Consider the following 25,932-nt stretch of genomic DNA (forward strand, 5'->3'; position numbering starts at 1 on the left):
CTTCCTGCAGCTCAGGACCATGCAGCCCGTTGGTACCTGGTAACTACACACTGTGTGTGCTAGGGGTCCTGTTGCCCAGGACACAGGGAGAGCAAGAGATGTACTGTGACCCTTCTGAGCAGGTCGGGGTATGTGTCAAAAACAAAGGGCTTGGAGTTTGAGTGACTGCTACCTTGGAGATCTGCCCCTTGCTTCACACTGCCTTCCCAGACCTTTGAGGCTAGGTGGTACAGTCTCCATTTGACTCCCATTCTGTTGGCAGTTTCATACATGTGCTCTCTACCTAAAAACATTCTTTCTACTCTGCATAGATAATTCCTACTCATCTCTTAGGTACCAGGATAGGGTTTTGTTTATTTGTTTGTTTGTTTGTTTTTGAGTGTCCATATGTAGCTCAAGCTGGCCTTTACTTGAAATCCTCTTGCCTTGGCCTCTAAGTGCTGGGATTACGGTATGTGCAGGCATGCCCGGCTCTCAGGAACCATCTTAAGTCACCTCCACAGTCATCTTGGCTTCCTCCTATCTCTGCCTGGCTGGAGGGTCTCTTGTACCTTGTTCTTTTCTTAGCCCTTTTAAAACTATGCATTTGTGTATCTATTGGCCAAATTCCCTGAAGGGATGACTTGATGGCCTTCTCTGGGTCTGGCATTTAGATGACTTGGTAATTACTGACACCTGCAGCAAGTGTCACCTGTCAGAGAGGAGTGACATACTCCAGGAGGAGTGGACAGAAACTTTGCAGAGGAGGTGACAAGGACTGAGTAGGTGTTGCCCACTGGGCAGAGAGAAGAGCATGCCAGATGAAGGGAACATGAACAAGTGCCTGGAACACTCCTGGTGCCTGGGGAATCTGTAAGGCTTGGAGTGATGGAGGACCAGGTGGAGAGCCGCTCAGAAGAATCGGAACCCCACAGCACGTTCTTTAGCTACTGTGTCAATATATATACATCCCATGAGGGAAGCACAGCCCTGGTCATTCCCCAGCATGCTCTAATTGAGCCCTGAATGCTACTAGTTCCCTTGGAGATAACAGAAAGCAATTCTGTTAAGTGCCTACAGTAAGCCTGTCTGCCATTCACACGGGCTTTCTGGACTTGGTTGGTAAATTCTCCACCAGGAGTTTTCTCTGGCACAGCTCACTATGCAAGGCATTATTCCAAGGACTGCTTCAGCTTGACACCACAGTCTTGGTCCCCTAGGAATGGGGCCAGGCCACTCTTAAGCAGGGCCTAGCTTTGAAATGTACCTTGCCCAGACAAACAAGATTCCAGCTGCCCTTCGTAACTCATGGGCTACAGCCATGGACCATGTCCTTCCCAAAGCTGATAGGTGAATAGTGGCACTGATATGATTTCAGATTTTCATAAAGGACACCCTTTTTGCTTCTTTAGGTTTTCTGAGACAAGGTCTTGTTATGTAGTCCTGCCTGGCCCAGAACTCACGGTGTGGACCAAGCTGGTCTTGAACTTATTGTGTATCTCATGCCAGTTCTGAATGTGATCTGTCTGCGTCAGCCTCCAAGTGCTGGGATTATAGGCACACACCACCACAATTGGCTCTAAAGGATAACACAGTGATTGCTACCTTTGCATGTTTATCCCAGTAGTAATGAGAGCAGACAGGGCTTGGTGGCAGGGTCATGTATATTCATTTGAGCGCTATACACAGTGAGTAGTGTCCTATGCTCTAGGCAGACAGGGTGAAGCTTCTGCACAGAGGGATGTCACATCTAGTGGTGAAGCCTAATGGCTAGCAAAGTCAGTTGTAGAACCATGCCAGGTGGTCAGGAGCTGGATGGAAGGCCCCAGGGCACCTCACAGCCAGGCTAATGAGAGCTAGACTAAATAAAGTGCATGGCTGCCAAGTGATGATTTTACTCTGCCAGATGCAATCTGAAGGTGGCAGAGCTGTGTGAAAAGTTGGCAGATAAGTAAGACTTCACCACATTCTCATTTACATACTATATGGTATGTATGCTTAAATGCAGTATGCTTAAATGCATAATCTACCTTTAAGCACTGCAGTCAAACCAAGTGCTACAAGATGGAGATGTCAGGCCACCCTGATGAGCAAAGACTCTCAGTGAAGGGAGTGTGCCACTAGATCAGTGCTATGAACGGGGAGGTTTGACGCCACAGCATCTCTTTGGGTCGAACAGATCCTGCGGAGTTGCTGAACAGATTAAGCAGCCATCCTTCAGGCATGCAAGAGAAGGAATATATTACCAACTAGCACATGATACTAATAGTAGTGGTGCAGCATTATGAAAGTCCCTGTGTCGCCCAGACCTGTGTTCAGATCCTGATATGCCCAGAGCAAGTTGCTTAACTTTCTTGAGTCTTGGGTAGTCTTCTCACCTCTATTGTACTGAGGGAGGATCCTAATGTGATCTTATGCATCATTGTTTTTAGTTATATATTCTGATAGTAAAAGACACAAAGGCTGGGTATAGTGGGGTATACCAGTAATCCTAGCACACAAGAAGCTGGGCATCATGAGTTTGAGCTAGTGAAGGCTACATAGTGAAAGCCTATGAAAGATAAAAAGAAAAAAGAAAGAAAACAATACAGAAACGTTTAAAGAATTAAATCACCGGAAAGTCCATTATCCAGAGCTAATGATCTTTTGAGTATCTCTACACAATCTTTTAGTTTTGCCTTCATAATATATACAGGAGACTGTGAGCTTAGTTCAGTGTAGTTAAGGATATTCAAGGCTCTGGGCTCTACCGGGATCACCTAAAACAAAACTATATACACAGGTTCACAGTACACTATTGCTTCCACTCAATAAAACTTCGTGGACACATAAAAACTTAATGTAGACTTATTATTTTTTACTTATTTAATTTTTGTTTTGTTTTGTTCAAGACAGTTTCTCTATGTAGCCCTGGCTGTCCTGGAACTTACTTTGTAGACCAGACTGGCCTCGAACTCACAGAGATCCACCTGCCTCTGCCTCCTGAGTGCTGAGATTTAAGGCATGCACCCCTACCACTAGACTGACTTACTTTTTAATAGACATCTAACACCTGATTGTATTGCACCAGGATTTAACAACCTTGCTGGTCACTGAAGGCGTTACCAGTTTTCAAGCCATTTTATGCAATGCTGTATTAGCAACATTGGACACAGATTACTGTTCACTTATTTACTTATTTATTTATTCCCTGGGGCTAATCCTCGGTATACATCACAGATATCTGTATCTGTGTTCAAATCCCATTCGCTCAAAACAAGTATGATTCTGTTATAGATTGCCAAACTGCTTCCTCCCCAAACAACTCTATAAGCTTAGGCACCCAGTAGTAATTTATGGTCATCTTCCCATACTCTTGGTAAAACCAATTTCTGCCAATAATTTTAACCCTTGCCAGTTTGACCTATCACCATTTGAGATATTTCTATTAACCTTTAATTATTGTTAAGGTGGGTGGGAGGGGGGAGAATAGGGGAACCCGTGGCTGATATGTAGAACTGAATGGTATTGTAAAATACAATAAAATAAAATTTAAAAAAAGAAAAAAAAAAAAAGAATTGTTAAGGCAAGCATGGTGGCTCACGCCTTTGATCCCAGCACTCAGGAGGCAGAGACGGAGAGATCTCTGTGTGTTTGAGGCCAGCCTGGTGAACACAGTCATTGAGAGGCCAGCCAGGGCTGCATAGTAACCCCATCTCAACAGAACAAGAGCTCTTTGCTAAGATTGTTTGCTATTGCTAGGCTGGTGAGATTGCTCTGTGGGTAGTGTTGCCAAGTCTGATGACCCAAGCTTGAGCCCCAGAACTTAACATAGTAGAAGGGGAAGCAAGTTGACCTCTGACCTCCACACATGTGCCGTGGTGTGTGTGCTTCCCCTGATGCACATACACAAATAATATGGTGACTCCTTAATTTCTAGAAAAGATTTTAAAAATTCAAAAAGCAAAACCCAGTCTCATATAGTCCAGGATGACTTCAAACTATGCACCTCAAACGGATACTCCTGCTTCCACTTCCCAAGTATTAGGATTCCAGGTGTGTGACACTATGCCTTGATATTTTTTTTATTCATGTATTTTATGTATATTGGCACTTTATCTGCATGTACATCTGCACACCAGAAGAAGGCATCAGACAGTTGTGAGCTGCCATGTGGTTGCTGGGAATTGAACTCAGGACCTTCAGAAGAGCAGTAGGTGCTCTTAACCACTGAGCCATTTCTCCAACCCCATGCTTCTCTACTAAGAACTTTAAATTTATCACATGGATGGGAGATATTTCCCTCACTTTATCATCTCTACCTTCATGTTGTTGCTGCATAGGACTTAAATTTGGGTAGTCAAATCAACTGATTTACTTGATAGAGCTCTTTTGAACTTTCATATTTAGAAACATTTCAGATCCAGAATAGGAAAGATATTTTTCTTCCAATACTTTAATTATCACATGTAAATAAAAATACAAATTGTATGCTGGAATGTATTTAGATTGAATAAGGGTGATGGGATCCCAGCTTGTTTGCTCTTGCTGACATCTACCTTTTCTCCAGTTTATTTTTAAAGGTTTGTTTCTTTGCTATGGGTGTGTGGCACGTTGTATGGGGTACTCATGGAGGCCAAAAGAGGGCTTTGGATCCCCTGGAGCTGGAGTTAAGGGTGGTTGTGAGCTGCCGTAGGTGCTGAGAATGTGATTGCTCTGCAAGAGCAACAGGTGCTCTTAACTGAGCCTCTCTTCTGCTCCTTCTCAATGTGCCACTTTTCCTCACGCGCTGCAGTTCCTTACCCACCTGGCCCTCTCCTCGGTACTGTTTGGTACAGTAGTTATGTCTGCCCTTGGTTGAAATCGCCCCATTGTAGCTGCCTCATATATTTTAATATCTGGTTGAACAAACCAGATGACTGATCGCGAGGCTTCTCGTGGCAGTAGAACAGGAACGGCTGAGTGCCTGGACCTTGGGGCCCTTGGGCTAGTTTCTTTTCTCTCTGAATCTGTGCTCCCTAATCTATTTGATAGTAATGATGGCCCTTAAACCTCATAGTGGGTTTTTTTTTTTTGGTTGTTTTGTTTTGTTACTGTTGTTTTGTTTGTGGAGTTCTCTGCTGGGGCCTGGCACATGGTAAGTGGCCAGTAAATGTTAGATCTTTTTGGTATGAAAATGATGCACCTATTTTCCCAGTTGAACTTTAGGATCATGTTGGCAGTAAAACTGCTTTGGATCTTCACTGGACTGCATTTACTTGACAGACAAATTTTGGGATATTATTACTAGAGGATTTTCTATTTGAAGGCGAGTGCCAATCTCCACCTACTCAAGACTATACTCCTTGGTAGAGTTTTTATATTTTTTTTCTTTCCCTCTTTTGAATAAGGTCTCACGTAGCCCAGGCTGTTCTTCCACTTCCTCTGTAGCCTCAGGTGTCCTTGAACTTCTGTTAATTGACTTTTTGACCATAAACTTCTGATCCTCCTCCTTTCATCTAAGTGCAGAAATGACAGCTTGTGCCACTATGTCCAGATTATTCATCACTGGGGATCAAACCCAGGGCTTCATTTGTACTAGGCAACTACCAACTGAAGTACATTTTGAAAGAGCGTGTGTCTCCCATTATCTTCTAAAGGAATTATTAGTACATAAAAAGTGGTTACTGCCGGATGGTGGTGGTACATGCCTTTAATCCCAGCACTCAGGAGGCAGAGGCAGGTAGATCTCTGTGAGTTCCAGGCCAGCCTGGTCTACAGAGCAAGTTCCAAAGCTACACAGAGAAATCCTGTCTCAAAAAAGAAAAAAAGGTTTCTTTTAATTTGGGTAAAATGACCAGGCTGGCCTTGAACTTGAGATTGTCTTGCCTTTTGCTTCCCAAGTAGCTGGGATTATAGGAATGCACTACTTTTGTTGTGTTTAAGTGGGCTGCAAGTCCCCAGGGTTCAGCACCCAGCTCCCATCCTCGCAGGAAGCTACCAGTGCCAGTGACGTAAGTGGTCCATGTTGTTCTGCTTTTTCCTGGGACAGGGGAGCCCCTTGCTAGGAGGACAAGGAAAGGACTAAGCCAGAAGTTTCTGGCTTTATCAGGCTGACATTCTCATTTGCAGCAGACAGTGACGACATAATCAATGTTAAGAGTAAGTTGGGTTTTCCTAATTATATTTTGAATGGAGGCTTTAGAGAACACACAACGCAGGGAAAATTCAGCTGGAAAAATATTCCAGGAGCCATAGTGGGTAACTCTGTAACTTAATCTTGCTTTTTCTTCTGCACTGCAGACCACATTCAGCACCCAGGTCTGGCTCAGTGATCATTCAGCAAAGGCTGCTGTCAGGTCCCGTGCTGTGGGAACGGGGAAGAGCTGGTATCTGAGCTCCTGGGGATTCGCAGCTGACACAGGAGGTAGTTTCTTCCCCTTTGCCTGAGCTGCAGGTGTAGCTCAGGGGTAGAGCGTTTGCCTTTGGTTTGATTCCCTGCACCACACGGACACTCGAGCTACACTTCGCCCACTAGATTGCTGACCCTGCGCCAACATTTGCACTTTCACACGCACACTGAAGCCACTCCATCGTACTCATGTCCTCGTTCCTGCAATTTCCAAGTCACTCTTTCCTTGGAGTGTTCAAGGCCCAGATCATGTATCCGCTCCTCATGAAGGTCCCCAGTGTTTGTCGCTACCTCCTTTTTGTTGTTCTCTAAAGAAATATATTTTTGTTGTAAGATACGGTTTCTTGTAGTGTGTACCCAAGAATGACCCTGAATTCACCCCGCCTCCATGTCCCAAGTGCTGGGCCTATAGGTCCGTGCTACCACAGCTGGTTTTGAGTGCTAGTTTTACTTTGTAGCTAAGGATGGCCTCAAACTCACGGTAATCTTCCTACCTCAGCCACCGAAGTGCTAGGATTACACCTGTGCCATCTTTTAAGATCCCATTAGAGATCCCGTTATCTCAAGGATAACAACTTTATTTTCTTGTCTGTGTGAGTCCATCAGAATTACAATCAAAATGGGGCCAGAGAAATGTAGACTGTATGCCTAGAGTGGCAGCATGGCAGTGCACACCTTTAATCCCAGCACTCTGGAAGCAGGCTGATTCCAATGAGTTCAGGACTACCTGGTCCTTAGAGCAAGTTCCAGGGCAGTCAGGGCTGCAAAGTGAGATCCTGTTTCAACAAGGAACATCAAAGTGGCAGAGAGGAGGAAAGAACGGGTCCAGATTGCTCAGCTGAGAGCAGTGGTTGAGACCTTACAGCTCCATGGAAGCAGAGCAGGAAGGTAGGCAAACTGGGTCAGTCCTGGCTCAGGACTGAATCCAGGAAGAGAGACAAGTGGGATGTTTATTGTTGCAGCACTAAGGATCAAAGCCAGGGCCTTGTACAGGCAAATGCAAGTAAATGCTCTGCCTCCGAGAGATATTCCTAGACCTGGACATTGCTTTTCCTTCCCTGAATTCCAAGATAAAACACAGCACCACGGCTGTGGCTACTGCTGTTATCCACCAGAGCTCCGGAGGGGCTGGGAACACCCTGGACTCTGTTACAGAATTTTGTGTAAGTATTTTTGTCAAGAGGGCAGTGTCACAGCAACAACTACTCAGAAGGGAGGCACTTTCATTATTAGTTCTCAGCTGATATGTAACAAATTACTTCGATACTTAAATGACATTGAAAGCAATCCATTCTCTCCCACATGACGTTAATTCATTATCTCTTGATTCCGTGGGCTTGAGATCCATCTTATTTGGGCAATTCTGCTCTGGGCCTCACGGGTTTGCAGTTAGCATTGCTGGCCAAGGCTGAAAACTGTTTGAAACTGTCCTGAGGGGGTGGGGGCTGGAGATGGCTCAGCGGTTAAGAGCACTGACTACACTCTTCTAGATGACCCGGGTTCAATTCCCAGCACCCACATGGCAGCTCACAACTGTCTGTAACTCCAGTTCCAGGTTACCTGACACCCATAGCAAAACACCACTGTACATAAAATTAAATAAAAGAAGAAAACTGTCCCGGGTAATTGTCTGTAGCTCTAAGGCTGTTGGAGTGCTCTTGTGACAGACATGGTGGCTTCCCTGAAAGTGCAATCCCACAGGACAAAGCAGAGCTATGACTTTTATCCAGCCCTAAGAGCCACAGTGATCATACCTGGAATCCCAGAAGTTGGAGGCCAAAGCAGGCCACTGCTGAGGCCAGCCTGGGCTACCGAGTGGGGTCCTACCTTCAAAAAGCAAAATAATAGGCATGGTGGTGCATGCCTTTAATCCCAGCACTCAGGAGGCAGGCAGATCTCTGAGTTCCAGGCCAGCCCGGTCTACAGAGTGAGATCCAGGGCAGGCACCAAAACTACAGAGAAACCCTGTCTCGAAAACCCCCCAAAAATAAATAAAATAACAACAAAAAACAAAACAAAAACACAAACAAACCCAAAAAACTTTTTAAGTTTTGTAGAGAAAAAGTAACGGTAAACTTCCCAGTCTTATAAAATCTAGAGATTACTACTGTAAACATTTTGGTAATTTAATTACCTATTCTAGAATCTTGGGAGACTGAACAGTAGAATTTAAATGATGGTGAATGGCAGTTATGAGTTGAGTCATCCATCATGTGGGCACGTTTGGCAACTCAATGAGAATGGGGATGCCATGAAGTCTCTACTTACCACTTGTAGAGACCTGTTTGGGAAAAACCTCTTACTCCCCTCACCCCACCCCAGTATAAGCAGGTTCCAAAAGCTGTTCTGAGAGCATTCGATAGTGGATCATTCCTCAGAGACTTTTTCTAACAATCACTGAGATGGGCTCATACACCAACAGTTTAGCTGCCTACTACATGCCAAAGACTATGGCTGGCATTGAGGGTACAGGAAACAAATCCAAGCAGACACCAGCATGAGTAGTTACCAAACAAAATAGAAAGCAATGTGTGAAGGGCAGGAAGGCTCCACATTAGCTGATCATCAGCAATGTTGCTGCTGAACAACTGGGATCTCATTCATTCTTGTAAGACGGGATCTCCCTGTGTTATCCAGGTTGGTCTCAAGCTTTTGGGTTCAAGTGATCCCCCTGTCTCAGCCTCTTAAGTAGGCATGTGCCACTCTGTCCAGATCACCCTTTGATTTTGTCCTGCACCAAGCTGTCCAATGACAAATGCTGGGTTGATGAGGTTTCATAACTTGTTCAAGGGCACACAAGATGCAGTTTCAAACCCAGGTCCCACCGGAGTCCAGAACCAATGTGTTTTTTCAGTTTTTTGAAAAAATTTTATGTGTATGGGTGTTCTGCTATATATATATATAGGTTACATGTGTGAGATAGACAGTTGTGAACGACCACGTGGGTGCTGGGAATTGAACCAAGTCCTCTATAACAGCACTTTGTGCTCTTAACCACTGAGCCATCTCTCCAGCCCCAGAACTAGTGTTAATATATCACACTGAGGCTCAGGGATGTTATGTCCTTTTGTGTGTCTCTGGTGTTTGTTGCTTGTATTATTTGTGTGCTTTGTCCACAAATGAAAAACAATGACTCATCCCCAAACTGGGCAGGGCTAAATAGCAGTTCTGTTTATTTTACTCAGCCCATTGCACCTGTGTTAACTTTCCAAGGTAACCTGTAATAAAAGCACTGATTAAAAACAACACAAAAATACACTAAAAAAGAACATGTATGTGTTTGCTGCTTCTGGCAAGAAGACACGTTGATTCTTGTTAACTGAAAAAAAAAAAACTTTTGGTTATTAAGTTAACTTTCTAACACTTGCCTTTTTTTTTTAAGAGTGAGTCTCATTGTATATCCTAGACTGGCTTTGAACTCAAAATCCCCCTGCTTTCATCTCCCAAGTGATGCAATTAGACATGAGCTACCTCACCCATTTCCAACAGTCCTCTGGACATACTACGTCTCTTCATGCTTAATGGCACTATCAGTTTGATTCTGCAAGGGCAGAGATCTTGAAATACTTACATGTTGATTTTCCCACAGCCTGACCCATTGCAAGAACTAGGCAGTGCTTACTGAGATAAACTAAAGGGGCTGCCACACTGCCCGCATTAATTAGCCTTTGCTGGCTGTAAGAAATTAACACAGACATAGTAGTTTGAAACACACACTTGTAAATGCCCCATACTTCTCTGGGCTAGAGTCCAAACACTGAGTGGGTTCCAGGAGTTCCAGGGGTTTCCGGCTTCAATCTGAGGCGGAAGTCAAGGTGCCTGCTTTCCTTTCTGAAGACTCGTTTCTGAGCTCATCCACACTGTCAGAGTTCAGCTCCACTGGATTGAATGACTATGGCTTCTTAGTCCAGAGGCTACTTCCATTCCTTTGCTTTCTGTCACTTCAAAGCCAGCACCAGTGAGCTGTGTTGCTTATCTCCAAGACACCCATGCTTTCAAGGACCCATGGAATTACTGAACCCCTCAGAAAGTCTAGGACGATCTTCCTAAGGGCCTAAACTTGATCTGCAAAGCTCTTTTTCCCATTGAATGGGGTAAGTTCTGAGTGCAGTGGTGTACATGGATGTAAGGTTGGATACTTTTGAGTAGGAACTGCTTTCCACAGCACCCATAGTCTACATAAACATTTTAGTCAGATCTGGTAGCACAGGCCTGTAATCTCAGCTATTCCGGGGAGGTTGAGGCAGAGTGACTGCCAGCCAGCCTTTGTGATTTAATAAGAACCTGAAAATAAAAGGTAAAAAGGGCTTGGAAGGCAGTGTAGTGGTATATCATCTAACATGCATGAAGTCCTGAGCTCAATTCCTAACACAGAAAAACACAAAACAGGCATTTTAGAGTGATTCTTCCCTATTTAATCCCTCCAAATGTATGTGTTGGAGATAGGAGAGATTCAAAACATTTGAAATAAGTTACAATATCCTCAGACACAACTCTTTCAGCTACAGAGTGAAAAAAAAAAAAAAAGAACTGTAAACAACTAAAAGCCAGGCATAGTGGGACATGTATTTTAATCCCTCATGTATTAATGGGAGGCAGAGACAAGAGAACAGCAGCTTGTGTGAAGCCAGCCGGTTTATATTGTGAGATTTTGTTTGAAAATAACAAAATAAAGGATGCTGGGATATAGCTCAGTGGTTGTGTGAGGTCCTGGGTTCAATCCTTAGCACTAACCATATCCCCCAACAAAATCCTAATATATACCTTTGCACGTGGCCAACCTGATCTACAGAGTGAGTTCCAGGCCAGCCAGGGCTCCATAGTGAGATCTTGTCTCAAAACAAAACCTAAAATGTCAAATGTAGCACGAATCCTAATTGCTCTTAATAATAAAAACCTGGAGTCAGGTATCAGGGTGAAAACTGAAAGATCAGAGAAGCAGAGCAGCCAGCTACTAGAGAGACTTCTATTTTTATTTTTATTTATTTTTCTATTATCAACTTGATACAGTATAAATTCTTATCCTAATAGTGAAATGTCTCATTGAGGCTTGCCTAGTAATTTAGTAAAACCAAAACTTATTATAAGCCACAGTTATCCTAGGGTCCCCCCTGTATGCGCCTCCCTGGTTCTGTGGGTTGCAGTCTGATTGTCCTTTGCTTTATATTTAGTATCCACTTATGAGTGAGTACATACGTTTGTCCTTCTGGGTTTGGGTTACCTCACTCAGGATGATATTTTCTAGTTCCATCCATTTGCCTGCAAATTTCATGCTGCTAGAGAGACTTTTTACCTCAGACTAAAAGGGAGTTGAGCTCCTGTCTCTTCCCACCTTATATTCCTCTCTCCCCAGAATTATCACTTCCTGTCTCCAATCCTTAGTGCTAGGATTAAAGGCCTGGGATCACAGCTGTGTGTCACCACTGCCTGGCTCTGTTTCTCTTTTAGACTGGATCAATCTTGTATAGCCCAGGTCTCCTGGTCTTCCTGCTTCCTCTTCCCAAGTGCTGGGATTAAAGGTGTGTACCACCACTGCCTGGCCTCTAGTGGCTAGCTCCACACTCTGATCTTCAGGCAAGGTTTATCTGTTAAAACACAAACAAAATATCACACACCCCCTTTTTTTTTGTCTAAAAAAACAGTTGTAACTAATATAAGAGAAACTATATACAATAAGTATAATAACTATATACAATATATACAGGCCATAAATACAATGTCTTTATAAATACATTAACATTTGACAAATTCAGAGAAAATACTCCATTATTTGTCCTATTTTGGTGAATCCAAAAGGTTGTACCTAATTCATTTTACATTCTAACTTGCATTACTAAAACTATCTTTTAATGTCTCTCAACTTTATACATTTTACACTTCTTTAGTGAACTTCTTTTATGAATCTGGTAGGAAGGAACACTAAAGCACAAAGAAAATATCACCACAGTCAAAAAAAATAAAACAGTTTTAGAAGTTATTCCTCAACTTCCTGGTAGGATGAAATCAAGTAGGGGGATGTAAAAATATGTCTAAATTTCACCTTCTACAGTCTATTCATTGTAGATTTTTTGCTTAGTGGGTTTGATCCTAGGGTGACAAGAATTAAGGATTTTTGAGCCCCTTAGGTGGTAGGGGTCTGACTGCTCTGTTTGCTTTACCTCAGCACTGGCTGCCGGCATGCTAACACCAGAGAGTATAGTGCATTTCTTCACCCACAGAAACCTTTTAGAAACTGTAAAGCGGGGCTGGAGAGATGGATCAGTGGTTAAGAGCACCGACTGCTCTTCCTAAAGGTCCTGAGTTCGGTTCCCAGCACCCATATGGTGGCTCACAACCATCTGTAGTGAGATCTGGCACCCTCTTCTGTGTACATAATAAATAAAATAAAAATAAACAAATGTGTTAGAAACTGTAAAACATGGCTTTCACAGTTTTTAAAACAGGCTATTAATCCAGTTCAAAACTGTTTCTGTACATTGATTCAACAAATGCACAGAGAAATACTCTTTATGTTCTGGGTGCTCCAAACCTCATCCCATTTAACACCTGCAATCAAGGCTCTGAGAGGCTCCATTGCTCAATGTGAGTGTGTAATAACAGCTATCATTTATTCTATGCCAGAAGCCAGTTTACATGGAGCCTAATATCAGGATCCTCCACATTCTCTCTCGGATCTTCTAGATATTTCATGCTAATTTGGACCCCATACCATCAATTTTGTGGGATGCTATGCTAACATTAGATCAAATTGAGGATCAGAGGGTTTAAGAGGAGTCAGGTAGTGACAGCTAGATTGTGTGTGTGTGTGTGTGTCAGAGTTTCTCTGTGAAACATTCCTGGCTGTCCTGGGACTCGACTTGGGGACCAGGCCGGCTGAAATTCACTGATATCTGCCTGCCTCTGCCTCCCAAGGGCTAGGATTAAAGGCGTTCACCACCACCGCTGGGTTTGACAGCTAGGATTCTAAATCTAAATTTGGTTGACACTAGGATTTGACCTCTCTCCGGTGTATTTCCTCTAAAATAACACTCAGGAGCATTTTGATCTACATGGCCCTTAAGTCTTTATCTACTACCAGATTACCAAATTCACCTGACAGCAATTCTGCTGTAGACCGCAGGTGCACCCTCGGCAAATACATAGCGGTACGAAAGTACAAGAGGAAATGGGTAACCGTCTAGGTCGGTCAATCGAGAAATAACCGTTTTACTGATATGAGTGTCTCTGCTTATTACTATGCGCCAGTTGAGTCATTCAAGGGTGGACCAAAAGGGAAAGGCCTGCTTCTTGTCACCCACTAGAAGTGCAGATGAGAACTGTTTCTGCAGTTGGAGGCCCAAAGTGGAAGCAGAGTAGTGGATTACTAACTCCGGATCCTCACCCTCACTGGACCCGCCCCTAGTACCCAAAAAGCTCGGAACGGGTTAAACGCGGCCAGGGGGGAATCCAGCCACCGCCCCTTCCCAGCAACACCTCCCAGAAACCCTCAGGGCTCCGCTAGTTCCCGAACCTCGCGAGACCCCGCCCCATCCCTTCAAGACCGACTTCCCGCCCCCTTCTTTACCGAGCTCGGAGCACAGCGGGGTACGGAAGAGAGTGGGCGGAAAACACGGCACCGGAGCACGACGGGAAATGTGGTCCAAGCACTTCAGGCAGCCATTTTCTTCCGGAGTGGGGGAGGCCGTGGAACGAGTAAGGACTACAAATCCCAGCTACCTTTTCGGTTTGTTTTTGTTCAAAAAAAAAAAAAAACCCACACTCCCCCTCCTCACTCTTCTCTCTCACACACACGCGGGCACACATACACACACACACACACACACACACACACACCCACGGCAGACACGCACGGATCAGAGCGTCGAAGGGAAAGCTGCGTCTCGCCATCCCGGCCCGCCACTAGTCCGGTCTGGGTTTCTCAGCAGCGCGGGAAAGCGGAGGCCCGGAGCCGTGACCTCTGACCCCGTGGTTATGCGGAGCCGCCGCATTCCTTAGCCATCGCGGGGCCGCCGCCGCCGCCACCGTGGGCGACTGACGCAGCGCGGGCGCGTGTGGAGCCGCCGCCCCTCCCCCACCGCCGCCCTCGCGCCGGGTCCTCGCGCCACTCGGTCCCGGTGCGCCCGCCCCTCTCCGGCCGCACCCGAGTTCTCCCCACGCGCCGCCGCCGCCGCCACGCGACCCCCGCCGCTGCCGCCGCCTCCTCCGCCCCAGCCCCGCGCCGCCACCGCCCCAGCCCGCCCCGCCCGGAGGTCCCGCGTGGAGCTGCCGCCGCCGCCGCCGCCGCCGCGGAGGAGGAGGAGGAGGATGAAGGACAAACAGAAGAGGAAGAAGGAGCGCACGTGGGCCGAGGCCGCGCGCCTGGTGAGGCGAGCTGCCCGGGGGGCCGCGGCGGGGGGTCTAGGGGGTGGGCTCCCGCGCCGCTTCCCGGGGCGGGGGAGGGGCGAGGCCCTGCCCACCGCAGCAGGGGGCGGGGCCGCCCGGGCGTGGAGCGCCGGAGGTCCCCGGCCGCGGTGGGCTGGGGCGCCTTTTCTCTTCCCCGCCACCCCCCAACCCCCCACCCCATCCCCCCGAATTCCTTCGGAGGGGCGAGCTGGCAAGCGTCTCCTCCCCTGGGAGCGCCTAGGCTCCGGTCTCCCCTCCCCCCACGTTGGCCGCGGCAGGGGGTCCCGGGAAGCGCCGTTTATTCCTGGGCCGGAGTTAGGTTTCCGGGAAGGGTCGGAAGTGCTTCCCCTCACTACTTCGTGGGCAGTGGGGTGGGTCACTGGACACCGCGGGGGTGGGCAAGCGCCCCTGGTTTCAAGGACATGAGAAGCATTTAGAGCGTTGGCAATTTAAACCAGGTGTGTGTGTCGGGAAGCAATTGCTGAGGACCAATCTGATCCCTGAGCCATGGTTCTCAAACTTGAGTGCCCAGCGGGAATATACCTGGGGACTTTGTTTAAAAACGGTGCTCTAGGACCCATTTTAAACACACTGAACCCGAGATTCTGCTTAGAAACATTACTTTAGCCAACTGCTTAAGGGATTATTGTGCAGGTGGCCCGTGGACATTCAGATCACACTGAGCCGCTGTGACTGCACTAGAGGTAGGCACTTTGCAGAGGAACTGAATACACTTTGCAAAGAATGTATGTCTGTTCATACAGAGGCTCCTGTTGAGAGGGTTTAGCGAGACACACATACAAAAAAGTAAATTGATGGCTTTTGCTTGAGCTAGCTGCCTGCCCATAGGGTTTGTGAACTTGTGAGACCACTTCCTTTTGGAATTAAAATACAAAGCTAAAAGACTTGGGGCATGTTCTTATAAAATATTGCTGATGACAGTCCTAATAGGTTATACTTCTCTCGGAGATGTCACTTCCTCAGGCGCCATAGTGCAAGGTTATGGTGCATCCTACTTGTCTGTTGACGCCCTGTATTTTATATGTAATTGTTATAATTCAGTTTTAATGGTGGAGTGCAGCTCAGCTTTCTTATTGTTTCTTTTACTGAAAAGTGAGTTCTGCCTTAAAAGTGTTGGCGGTTGATAAAAATCTAGAGTGCACCTTTGTCTTTCTTGGACTCATGAAAGCTAGTTATTGATTTAACCAGGCTGTTTGAGCTTGCAGAGAATTTCCACTGATGTTCCTGATCATCAACTCTTGTTACCCTGGGAACAGAAACTGGGATTGTTTGTATGAAGGTTGTAGTTCGGTTTGTTTTTTGTCTGGCCTATAAAAATTGAAACTCCTTGGTGGTGGTGTCCGTGTTGTGTCATGTCCTGTCCCCCCCCCCCCCCAATTATTCAATCAGAACTAGAATATTTGGCTAGTTTTTTTCAGTCTTGGAACTTGAACTTTCTTCATCGATGCTTCACCTGGAGACAAATTTAGGCCTGCAGGAGCCTAGGAAATGAAGCGTATTTTATTTTACCATGGAGGTTGTTGAGTCTTGACTGTTGATTGAAATTCTGAGTTTCTGTGTGCAGGTGTTTATGACTCTGGGCACTCAAAGAAAATTTGCTTGCCAGAATCCCACTTGTTAGAGGTAGGGGAAAGTACCTTCAAATCCTGTGTTATTTATGTCCTGACAATTCTAAAAATCTTGTCTCAAAGCTCTTTTGGCTCTTATTAGTTGAAAGGCTCTCGCAATTTGGAATTGGCTGTTATTTTAAGCCTCTTTAGGTTCTTAAATTTACTGTGGTTTGAATTCCAAGGTTAAGGTTGCTATTTCTATTTTATCATTGGCTCACCTTCAAACTCAATTATCTTAAGTAAGTTATTTCTCTTTTTCTTCTTTGGCTCTTCAGTTAAAAATAGTAATCTGAACAGGAATTTCTTTGTGGTGTAGTTGTACATTTGAAAGAGGACTTGTGGGAATGTGGTGTGCAATTTTGCATATCTTTTATGTGGCTTGTGTTTTAGAATTTTCTGTGTCTTTGTGGGGGTGGGAGGTTGACTTGAGTCTTCTTCCCATTTAAAAAAGTCCTGTCACACTGAGTGCTGGGGAGTTTATTAGCTTTTCCTGCTCAGAGAGATATGGCAAGCAGAGACAACAGCAGGGCAGTTCACTTTGTAACAGGATTATTCTTAACTACTTTTGAACAGTTGAATTTAGAGTGTGTGTGGTGACCACATGCGTTTGTCAGGTGGAAGTTTCTAATTGTTCCTGACCTGGCTCAGATTGGCAAGAAGATAATAATGCTGTTTTGGTGTAGGAAAGCTGAGAATTCCAGTAGAGTAGCATACCCCTGCAGATGGGTTTTTTTGAAGTTGTTACTTTTAAGAAGTGGACATTTTTCTCTCAGATGGCCTTACGGTGTGGTGGTATGGTTTCTAGCTGTCGGAAGTAGAGGAGGGGGATTAATTTGCCAGCTTGTTAACAATTTGGGAGAAACAGCCACAGAGATTTCCTTTTAAATTGTGTACAACTCTTAAATAGATTCCTGTCTTGCTTTTATTCATGGCTGACCATTCTTATATCAAACATTTTTTTTTCCTTTTAAGTAGAAGAGATACTTTTTTCTTTCCTTCAAAAAATGTGCAGTCTATAGAGAAAGACTGGGAGTAGAACACTGCTTGATTGTTCCAGAAGCTAGTGGTATATGCAATTTTAATGAAAATGAATACTTTATCTTTAGATGTAACTTCTCTGTAGAATTTTCGTTCTTCTGTTTTAAGATTCTCAAGCTCTTCCTGGCTACTATTTGAATAATTGGTAGATATTTTTTTTCAGAGTCATGCTTCCCAAAAAAGTGTTTGTCGGAAGATGTGCTAGCCCAGCTAGTGTCAAAGAGATGTATCTTGTGACAGTGAACATGAGTAGCATGGACTAAGTAAGGTTTACTGTCGGTTTCCCAGGTGGCATTTGGGTAATCTTAGACTATGAAGAGGAGGAACTTATAGTCTGGGGGTGGGTCAAATGCATAAACAGAACTACAGGTATACGTGTTTCTGGAAATGCACAGATTTAAAGGATATATTGGTTTTTGCTTCTTGTTTAGGAATAAATATGATTAGTTCCTCACTAAGTATCCAGGGTTGGGAGATAATTACTTGTACTGTGGAACAGTGGAAATACCTTAAAAGAGATTGGAGTCTGCCTGGCATAGATCAGGGACTGCTTCCAGAAGGAAGGTACTTTCTTTTTTTTTTTTTTGGTTTTTCAAGACAGGGTTTCTCTGTGTAGCTTTGGTTCCTGTCCTGGATCTCGCTCTGTAGACCAGGCTGGTCTTGAACTCACAGAAATCCGCCTGGCTCTGTCTCCTGAGTGCTGGGATTAAAGGCGTGTGCCACCACCACCTGGCCAGGAAGGTACTTTCTAAGCTGAGTCTTGAAGGGTTATATCGGAATGTAAGGAGGCCTATCCCAGAGGAGGCCATACAAACAGGAGTTGATGAAAAAAGAATGGCTGAGGGAGGGGAAAAAATACATGGGTGTGAATATATTTGCATAGTGCGCAACTTGGGGTGGAACAAAGAGTAATTGCTGGGACAGAAGTGTGCAGTGTCAGTGAGGTAGTCTTGTGGGGAGACAGACAGGTGATTGATTGGGAGGCCTTGTATGCCCAGCCTATGAGCACCTACAAGTCCCTACTTATGTTCTCTCTAATCTGAAAAGTGACCCTAAGAGGAAGAGTGAGAGAGGACCTTTGGCTCAGATTGGTAGGTTCTTGTTTCAGGTTAGAGACTAGAATTTAAATCTTGGCTTGTCTGATTCTAAAGCCTGTGCTTTAGTGGGGCATAGGGTGGACTCTGAAAACTTACCCTCTGCTGCGTGTGGAGTGACAGTCAGAGTCGCTGAGGATGATTTTGAAATAGAAACATGATAAACGTAGAATCTGAGTCCCTAGAATTAGGCCTGGCACAAAGCAGGTGTTCCCTGTGGTTTTAAATGAGGGATAACCACAAATAGGGGTGGATTTTAGGAAAACGGCCCCAGGGCCTTCCTGTGTATTAAAGGGTATTATGGGAGAGGCTGTTAAAGTTGGGTCACTGGCTGTGGTGGTGAACCAGGTGGATGAGAGAGAAAGATGCCATGTGTGTGTTGCTGAGTTAGGTGATTAGAAAGGTTTTGAGTGCCAACCAAGGTAAGGAATATAGGGAGAAAGCATAGGACTGAGAGGGACAAACTACAGTTGCTGAGATGAATTAGAGTAGCACACATTAAGAATGGACAGCTAGACTGATGAGTCAGACAGAGCTACTTGATTCTGAAGCTTGACAGAAGTCAGGACTAGAGGTAGACAGGATCAGATTCATCAGAGTTAGAAGCAGTGTTTGTAATTAACACATTATCCAAGAGCAATGTAAAAATTACTGATAAGGTCTTCTGTAGCCTTCCTTTTTTTTTTTTTTTTTTTGTGAAGACAGGGAGAGCTTGGGTGTTACACACGTTAGCTTGGAGTACCCGAAGCAGCTGCACAGGCGTAGAAAGTAAGATGATGACATCTTATTTTTCCTTCCTTAGAAGAGGAACATTTCTGAAACAGCTCAGTTTCTCAGAGTGAGAACGGCACTTGCTGGGGAAGTGCTGACTTAGTCACAGATGAACTAACACAAGCAGGGCATTAGGTTCCTCACTGTGTGTTATGTCAGTTACACATAGAACCATAGCTTTGTGTCGTCAAGTGGCAAAATGTACTGTGGCAGTTAACCGTGGCAGTTAACCCAGAAGTTCAGAACTGAAGATAGGCACGGCACACTCCTGTAATCCCAGCATGACTATATGGCAATTTCAGAGTTAGCCTAGGTTGTCTCTGAATATACAGCCCAGCATGGGGGTGTACACCTTCAATCCCAACATGTGGTAAGCAGAGGCAGGTGGGTCTTTATGAATTTGAGACTGGTCTAGTCTACATAATGAGTTGTATGCCAGCTAGGACTCCATAGTGACACTGTATCAAAAACAAAAAACTGTATATATACAACATATCCATATGGGTACTAGTCAAAACTATTTTTTTTTAAGACAGGATGTCGTTAATGTAGCACAAGACCAGACTGGCCTTGAACCCACAGACATCTGTCTGCTTCTTCTGGGATTAAAGTCATGAGTCACCACACATTTCCTTTCCTTCGAAAGGAAAATTTGAATGAATTTCCATCTTACATATTTTGCAGCAATATTTTTTTGTTGGTTTTTATTTTTTGAGACATGCCTCACAAGAGATCCACCTGCCTCATGCATGCTGAGATTAAAGGTGTGCACCACCACACATTGTCTATATTCTGTGTGTATATATATACAATACCATTCAGTTCTACATATCAGCCATGGGTTCCCCTATTCTCCCCCCTCCCACCCCCTCCCTTACCCCCAGCCTACCCTCCATTCCCACCTCCTCCAGGACAAGTCCTCCCCCGAGGACTGCGATCAACCTGGTAGACTCAGTCCAGGCAGGTCCAGTCCCTTCCTCCCAGATTGAGCCAAGTGTCCCTGCATAAGCTCCAGGTTTCAAACAGCCAACTCATGCAATGAGCACAGGACTTGGTCCCACTGCCTAGTTGCCTCCCAAACTGATCAAGCCAATCAACTGTCTCACCTATTCAGAGGGCTTGATCCAGCTGGGGGCCCCTCAGTCTTTGGTTCATAGTTCATGTGTTTCCATTCATTTGGCTATTTTTTTTTCAATAATTGAGTAAAACTGAAATTTATTATATGCCACAGTCGTCCTAGGGACCTCCATGCTATATATATAGCCTCTATGGTTCTATGGGTTGTGGTCTGATTGTTCTTTATTTTATATCTAGAATCCACCTATGAGTGAGTACATACCATAACTGTCTTTCTGGGTTTGGGTTACCTCACTCAGGATTTTTTCTAGTTCCATCCATTTGCCTGCAAATTTCATGCTTTCGTTGTTTTTCTCTGCTGAGTAGTACTCCATTGTGTATATGTACCATATTTTTTTCATCCATTCTTCCGTTGATGGGCATCTAGGTTGTTTCCAGGTTCTGGCTATTACAAATAGTGCTGCTATGAACATAGCTGAGCATGTATCTTTATGGTATGAATCAGCATTCTTTGGGTATATGCCCAAGAGTGGGATGGCTGGGTCTTGAGGTAGTTCAATTCCTAATTTTCTGAGAAACCGCCATACTGATTTCCATAGGTTAGTAGCTTTGCATTCCCACCAAAAGTGGAGGAGTGTTCCCTTTGCTCCGCATCCTCTCCAACATTGACTGTCATTGGTGTTTTTGATCGTAGCCATTCTAACAGGTGTAAGGTGGTATCTCAGAGTCGTTTTGATTTGCATTTCTCTGTATATTCTGTATTTTAACATAAAATTGTGCAGTTACCAGAGCTGCTACTGTTGCATACTATTTATTACACGTAGATGTTTAAATAGCTATCCTTAGAATTGAAGATGAGAATGTTTTACCTTATTGTGGTGTTTTTATCTAATTGCATTTAACTGTCAATATACTGATAAGAGTGTGATTTCTGGGGGTTGGAGAGGTGGCTCAACAGTTAAGAGCACTGGCTGCTCTCCCAGAGGACCTGGGTTCAATTCCCAGCACCCACATGGCAGCTCACAACTGTCTCTAACTCCAGTTCCAGGGGATCTGACACCTTCATAGCAACACACATAAAATAAAGTTAAATAAATTAAAAAAAAAAAAAGAGTGTGATTTCTGAAGTGATTGTTTTAATGTCATGCTGGGGATAGAACCCAGGGCCTTGTACTTCAGCCACTGAGCCACACCCCTACACCAAAGTGATTTTGATTGTGGTAAATCTCATCTGGCACTGGCAATTCTCATAGCAGAACTACTGGCCATGGTACAGATTGAATGCAATGGAAGTTTTCACACTGAAGTCAGGACGTTTATGTTTTTTCAGGTGTTAGAAAACTACTCCGATGCTCCAATGACACCAAAACAAATTCTGCAGGTCATAGAGGCAGAAGGACTAAAGGAAATGAGGTTTGTATTGCTCTTGTTGCTTAAGTGACGTGTATCTGTGCTGTGCAGTAGTAAGTCAACCTGTCGGTCTGTCTGTGATTGTGTATCTGATGGTAGTGTGGTGTGTCCTGAGTGGAGGGTGGGAGTGGACTAGGCAGACATCCATTTATTTTCATTAGAAATAGTGTCTTTCACAAGACCTCAACCAGGTCTTGACCTACAGCTAGAGTTAGGTTCTTACTTTTCTTTAATGGAATCGGACACATTTTCTAGTATACTGTTTTTTGTTTGTTTTGTTTTTTTAAAGATAAGGTTTTACTGTCCTGGCTTCTCATACACTCTTATTTTACAAGTTTTAGTAATAGAGAAGGAGTAAGCCCATATATGCTCTTTTCTCTCTACTTTTCTTTGCCCCACTACTGAAGTCTTTTCCTTTTGGATCTAAGAAGGGTGGTCTCAGTGGCATAAAATCCTCTGGGTACTCAAAGATTTAACCATTCTTTCTTGTTTTCTGAGACAGTTTCTTGCAGCCCAGGGCAGTTTCCAACTTACTGTACCGCTGAGGCTTGCCTTGAACTCCTAACTCTCAAATGCTGGGATTACAGGCACACACCATCCACAACTAGCTGATTTAGTCTTTTGTGATACATATGTACTAATGAGGGGCCTGGAGAGATGGCTCAGTGGCTAAGAGCACTGATTGCTCTTCTAGAGTCAAATCCTGGCACCTATGTGGCAGCTCACAACTGTCTGTAACTCCAAGATCTGACACTCTAACACAGACATACATGCAGGCAAACATCAATGCACATAAAATAATAAAAATAAATTATTTTTTTAAAATGTACTAATGAGTAACCTTGAATTTGTTATAATGTTTTCCTGGAGAGAAACACAGAAATAATTGGAGGCATGAAAACCAGGGGTTGTCTTTGATTTTCCTCTTCTCACCGTTTATACCAACCCCTTTGAAAATCTGTCCCCTACCCCCAAGACTGGGTTTCTCTGTAGCCCAGGCTGTCTTGGAACTCATCTGTAAACCAGGCTGCCCTCAAACTCAAGAGATTTTCCTGCCTCTGCCTCTGAGTGCTGGGATTAAGGTGTGTGCCAACACTGCTTAGCTAAAAAAAATTTTTTTTGTTTTGGTGTGTATTTTACCCGAGTGTATGTCTGTGCATTGTGTGCATGCAGTACCCATGGAGGCCAGAAGAAGACATTGGAACCACTGGAACTAGAGTTCCATGCAGTTGTGAGCTGGCATGTGGGAGCTGGAAATTGAACCTAGGTCCTCTGGAAGAGCAGCCAGTGCTCTTAACCACTGAGCCATCTCCCTGCCTCCTGCCACTTTAATATAAGTGAGGAAAGAGGAGTCTATATAACAGCAGTCCCTTTTGGGGACTCGGAACAAGCACCATTTTGATAATGGGGGATATTGCATACATGGTTATGTATGTGCAGATGCATGGTGTGTGTGTGTGTGTGTGTGTGTGTGTGTGTGTATGTGTGTGTGCCAGAGAACAACCTTGGATGTCATTCTGCTTTGCTTTTTGAGAAAGGGTGTCTCTCATTGGGACCTACTGCTTGCCCATTAGACTGTACTGATTTGCTACCAAGTCGTATCTGTCTCTCCAGCAGTGGAATTCCAAGCACCTGGCTACCACATCTGCTTTTTAATTTTTACATGTGGGTTTTGGGGCATGAAGTCTGGTCTGAGTGCTTGCTTGTCAAGCACTTTATTGAATGAGCTTTTCTCCCCAGTCCTAAGCAGTTAGTATATTGTGTGGCTAATCAAACTATAGCCAGTTGAAATCATAAAAGTTGTTCACTTTCCTCAGATCACATATTTTTTAATGTTTTGTGGGGAGGGATTCCTAGGGTTGCCTATAGCCCATCTATTTTACTTGTACCTATGAACTTTGCAATGTGCTAATTGTGCTTTATTTTTGTTTTTATGGGCTATTTCCCATCATGCTGATGTCTGCCCTGCTGTTGGATCACTATGCCTGTAGAAGGTAAATTAGTCTCTTGTTTTTTTTTTTTTGCTGTTCTAGAATTGTAGTATTTGGGATGAGTGAGCAGCTCTGTCACTGTAGATAGGTATAGCATGTAGGAATCACAGAAGGGACTTGCCAGTGTGTTATGCCCCTTGTAGGGGATGCTAGCACAGCCATTTGCTGGTCTAGATTCTGCACCAGCTTGCTTTTAGTGACTTTTTTTTTTTTTTTTTGTTAAAAGTTATTTTTAGCATTCAGTGTGTTTCAAAGCAGAATAATTGTTTTTTTAATGGCTTTTTTACACTCAATTTATTTATTTTTTTCTGGGGGATTGCCATTTTTTTTATTAATTAAAACATAAAAGTCATGATTGACAGGCAATATGTTACTGGTAATTCCATTCTTTCATTTTGTGAATTTCTCTGGCACACTGATGTCATACATACGTGATTTGAAAAATTTTAAAACTGTCTCTTTAATTTTTTTTTTTCCATCACAGGCAATTTATTTTGTTCTATTTATTCACAGTTAATACAGAAAATACTTGGAAACATTTCCATATAATGTTTGACACAGAAATCATCAAATAGAAGTATACAATGTTGACAGGAGACAGTACATTTATAATTTATAACCCCAAATGTATTTATAAATTAGAAATGGAAAGATCTACAAATGAAATTATGAAGGTTCACCAAAGTCATTTAATCTGTCAGTTTCTCATTCATTTTTATGTCTTAATAATATTCTATTGTATGAATAAGCCACATTTTATTTCTCTCCAGTATTTGATAGCTATTTGAGTTGTTTTAACTTTTTTACTACTAGCAACACACTGCTGTAAACCTTCATGTACATGTTTCATAGGTGCACATTTTCAGTAGTTTGAGGATATATTCCTAAGGGTAGAATTGTTGAGTAACAGAGTAACAATGTTTTGCATTTTGACCAACCACCAAACTGTTTTGCCAAAGTGGCACACCATTTTACAGTCTCACCAAATCCTTGTTTTTAAGGCTCTGATTTTTGTACAAAAGCATTCAATCATTCTGTCAGACCAAACCAGGAAAAGTAAGCTATAGTTCAGAGCTGTTCTATTCCATTTACTATGCAAAGCCATTCTTGGTGTTTGCAACTCTCAGCCCTTTTGAGTATTCTTGCAGTGTTCACTTTTTCCTCCACCACTTTTTTTTTTCTTCTTTTTTTCTGGTTTATTTCTATCTATTACAAATGTATAAAAAAAATCCTCCATCAACGCTGCTGATAGCAGCAGAACCTTGAGAAATATACCTTTGGGTTGCCTCAGAAGAGGAACACATATTGCACTGTAAAGTTTATAAAATTGGCACAAAACATTGTGATAATGTTACAATACCAGTTTTAAGAGTTCAGTGACTAATGGGGAGCCGATGGGATACATGCAGAACTGTGAAAGCGATCTCACTTAGCCAGCTGTACGCGTAGACTGTAAATCTACATTCAGATCATTTCTGAACTAAGACTATTATCTCAGTTTATCTGTTGAGGTCAACCAGGAAACCCTAGAATATACCTTGATTTTTGCAAAAAACAAAATAGGGGGAGGGATTTCTTCAGCATTTCAGTCCACGAGTAACAGTATCCTAACAGGCAAAGTGTTCTCTCACTGTCAACATAGAATGAACTGCTGCTGGAGGTCAACTTGGGCTTTAATTTGCATTAGCACTTACATGCATAGTAGTCCAAGTTGTTGACCTCATGACTTTAAAAAGTAACTCTAAAAAAGTAAAATGGCCCTTCTTGGAAGACTAAAGAAAGACATCCAGCCACAGTTGTAAAAAGTCTCATCAAAACAATATACCCTTTTATGAATTACGCCTCAATTTAAAAAAAAAAAAAAGTAGCCCCAAATAAGAAGAAGCTCTGAAAAAGAAAATATAACTTAAGATATTTGAAAAAAACAAGGTGAATACAGGTTCAAAAATAATTAAGATACATTTTTTCCTAAGGCTACCTAGAATTAGGCTTTAAAGAATTCTACCATTTCAAGTTTACCACTAGTTACTAGATACCTATTTACAAACAAGATGTTCACTTTTTTTGTTCCTTTATCAAGAGAAAAATCTACCTTCAGACTATGAAGGTGGTGATGGGGAGGGACTAGAAAACAAGATTCAAACAATCCCATGCAATTTATTTTCAACACTATGTAAATTAGGTTGCTA

The 25,932-nt window shown here is 43.6% G+C and overlaps 1 protein-coding gene across 4 annotated transcripts in view; it reads left to right on the plus strand.

Moving 5' to 3' along the window:
• The first annotated feature begins 14,122 nt into the window (after positions 1-14,122).
• Positions 14,123-25,932, plus strand: part of Asxl1 (ASXL transcriptional regulator 1) — a 78,001-nt gene continuing 66,191 nt past the window's right edge. Inside the window, exons 1-3 of one of the 4 annotated variants that reach the window (XM_028887504.2) lie at positions 14,123-14,710; positions 21,673-21,755; positions 23,744-23,746. In XM_028887504.2, coding sequence (XP_028743337.1) covers positions 14,654-14,710; positions 21,673-21,755; positions 23,744-23,746 — 143 coding nt within the window. In that variant the 5' untranslated portion in view covers positions 14,123-14,653. Of the gene's footprint in view, positions 14,711-15,040; positions 15,436-19,239; positions 19,650-21,672; positions 21,756-23,743; positions 23,747-25,932 lie in introns of those variants that run through there. The other 3 variants (XM_037205312.1, XM_028887503.2, XM_037205311.1) reach the window with 3 other exon arrangements.

This window comes from Peromyscus leucopus, chromosome 4 (genome assembly GCF_004664715.2).
Source record: "Peromyscus leucopus breed LL Stock chromosome 4, UCI_PerLeu_2.1, whole genome shotgun sequence".
In the NCBI taxonomy this organism is placed as follows: domain Eukaryota; kingdom Metazoa; phylum Chordata; class Mammalia; order Rodentia; family Cricetidae; genus Peromyscus; species Peromyscus leucopus.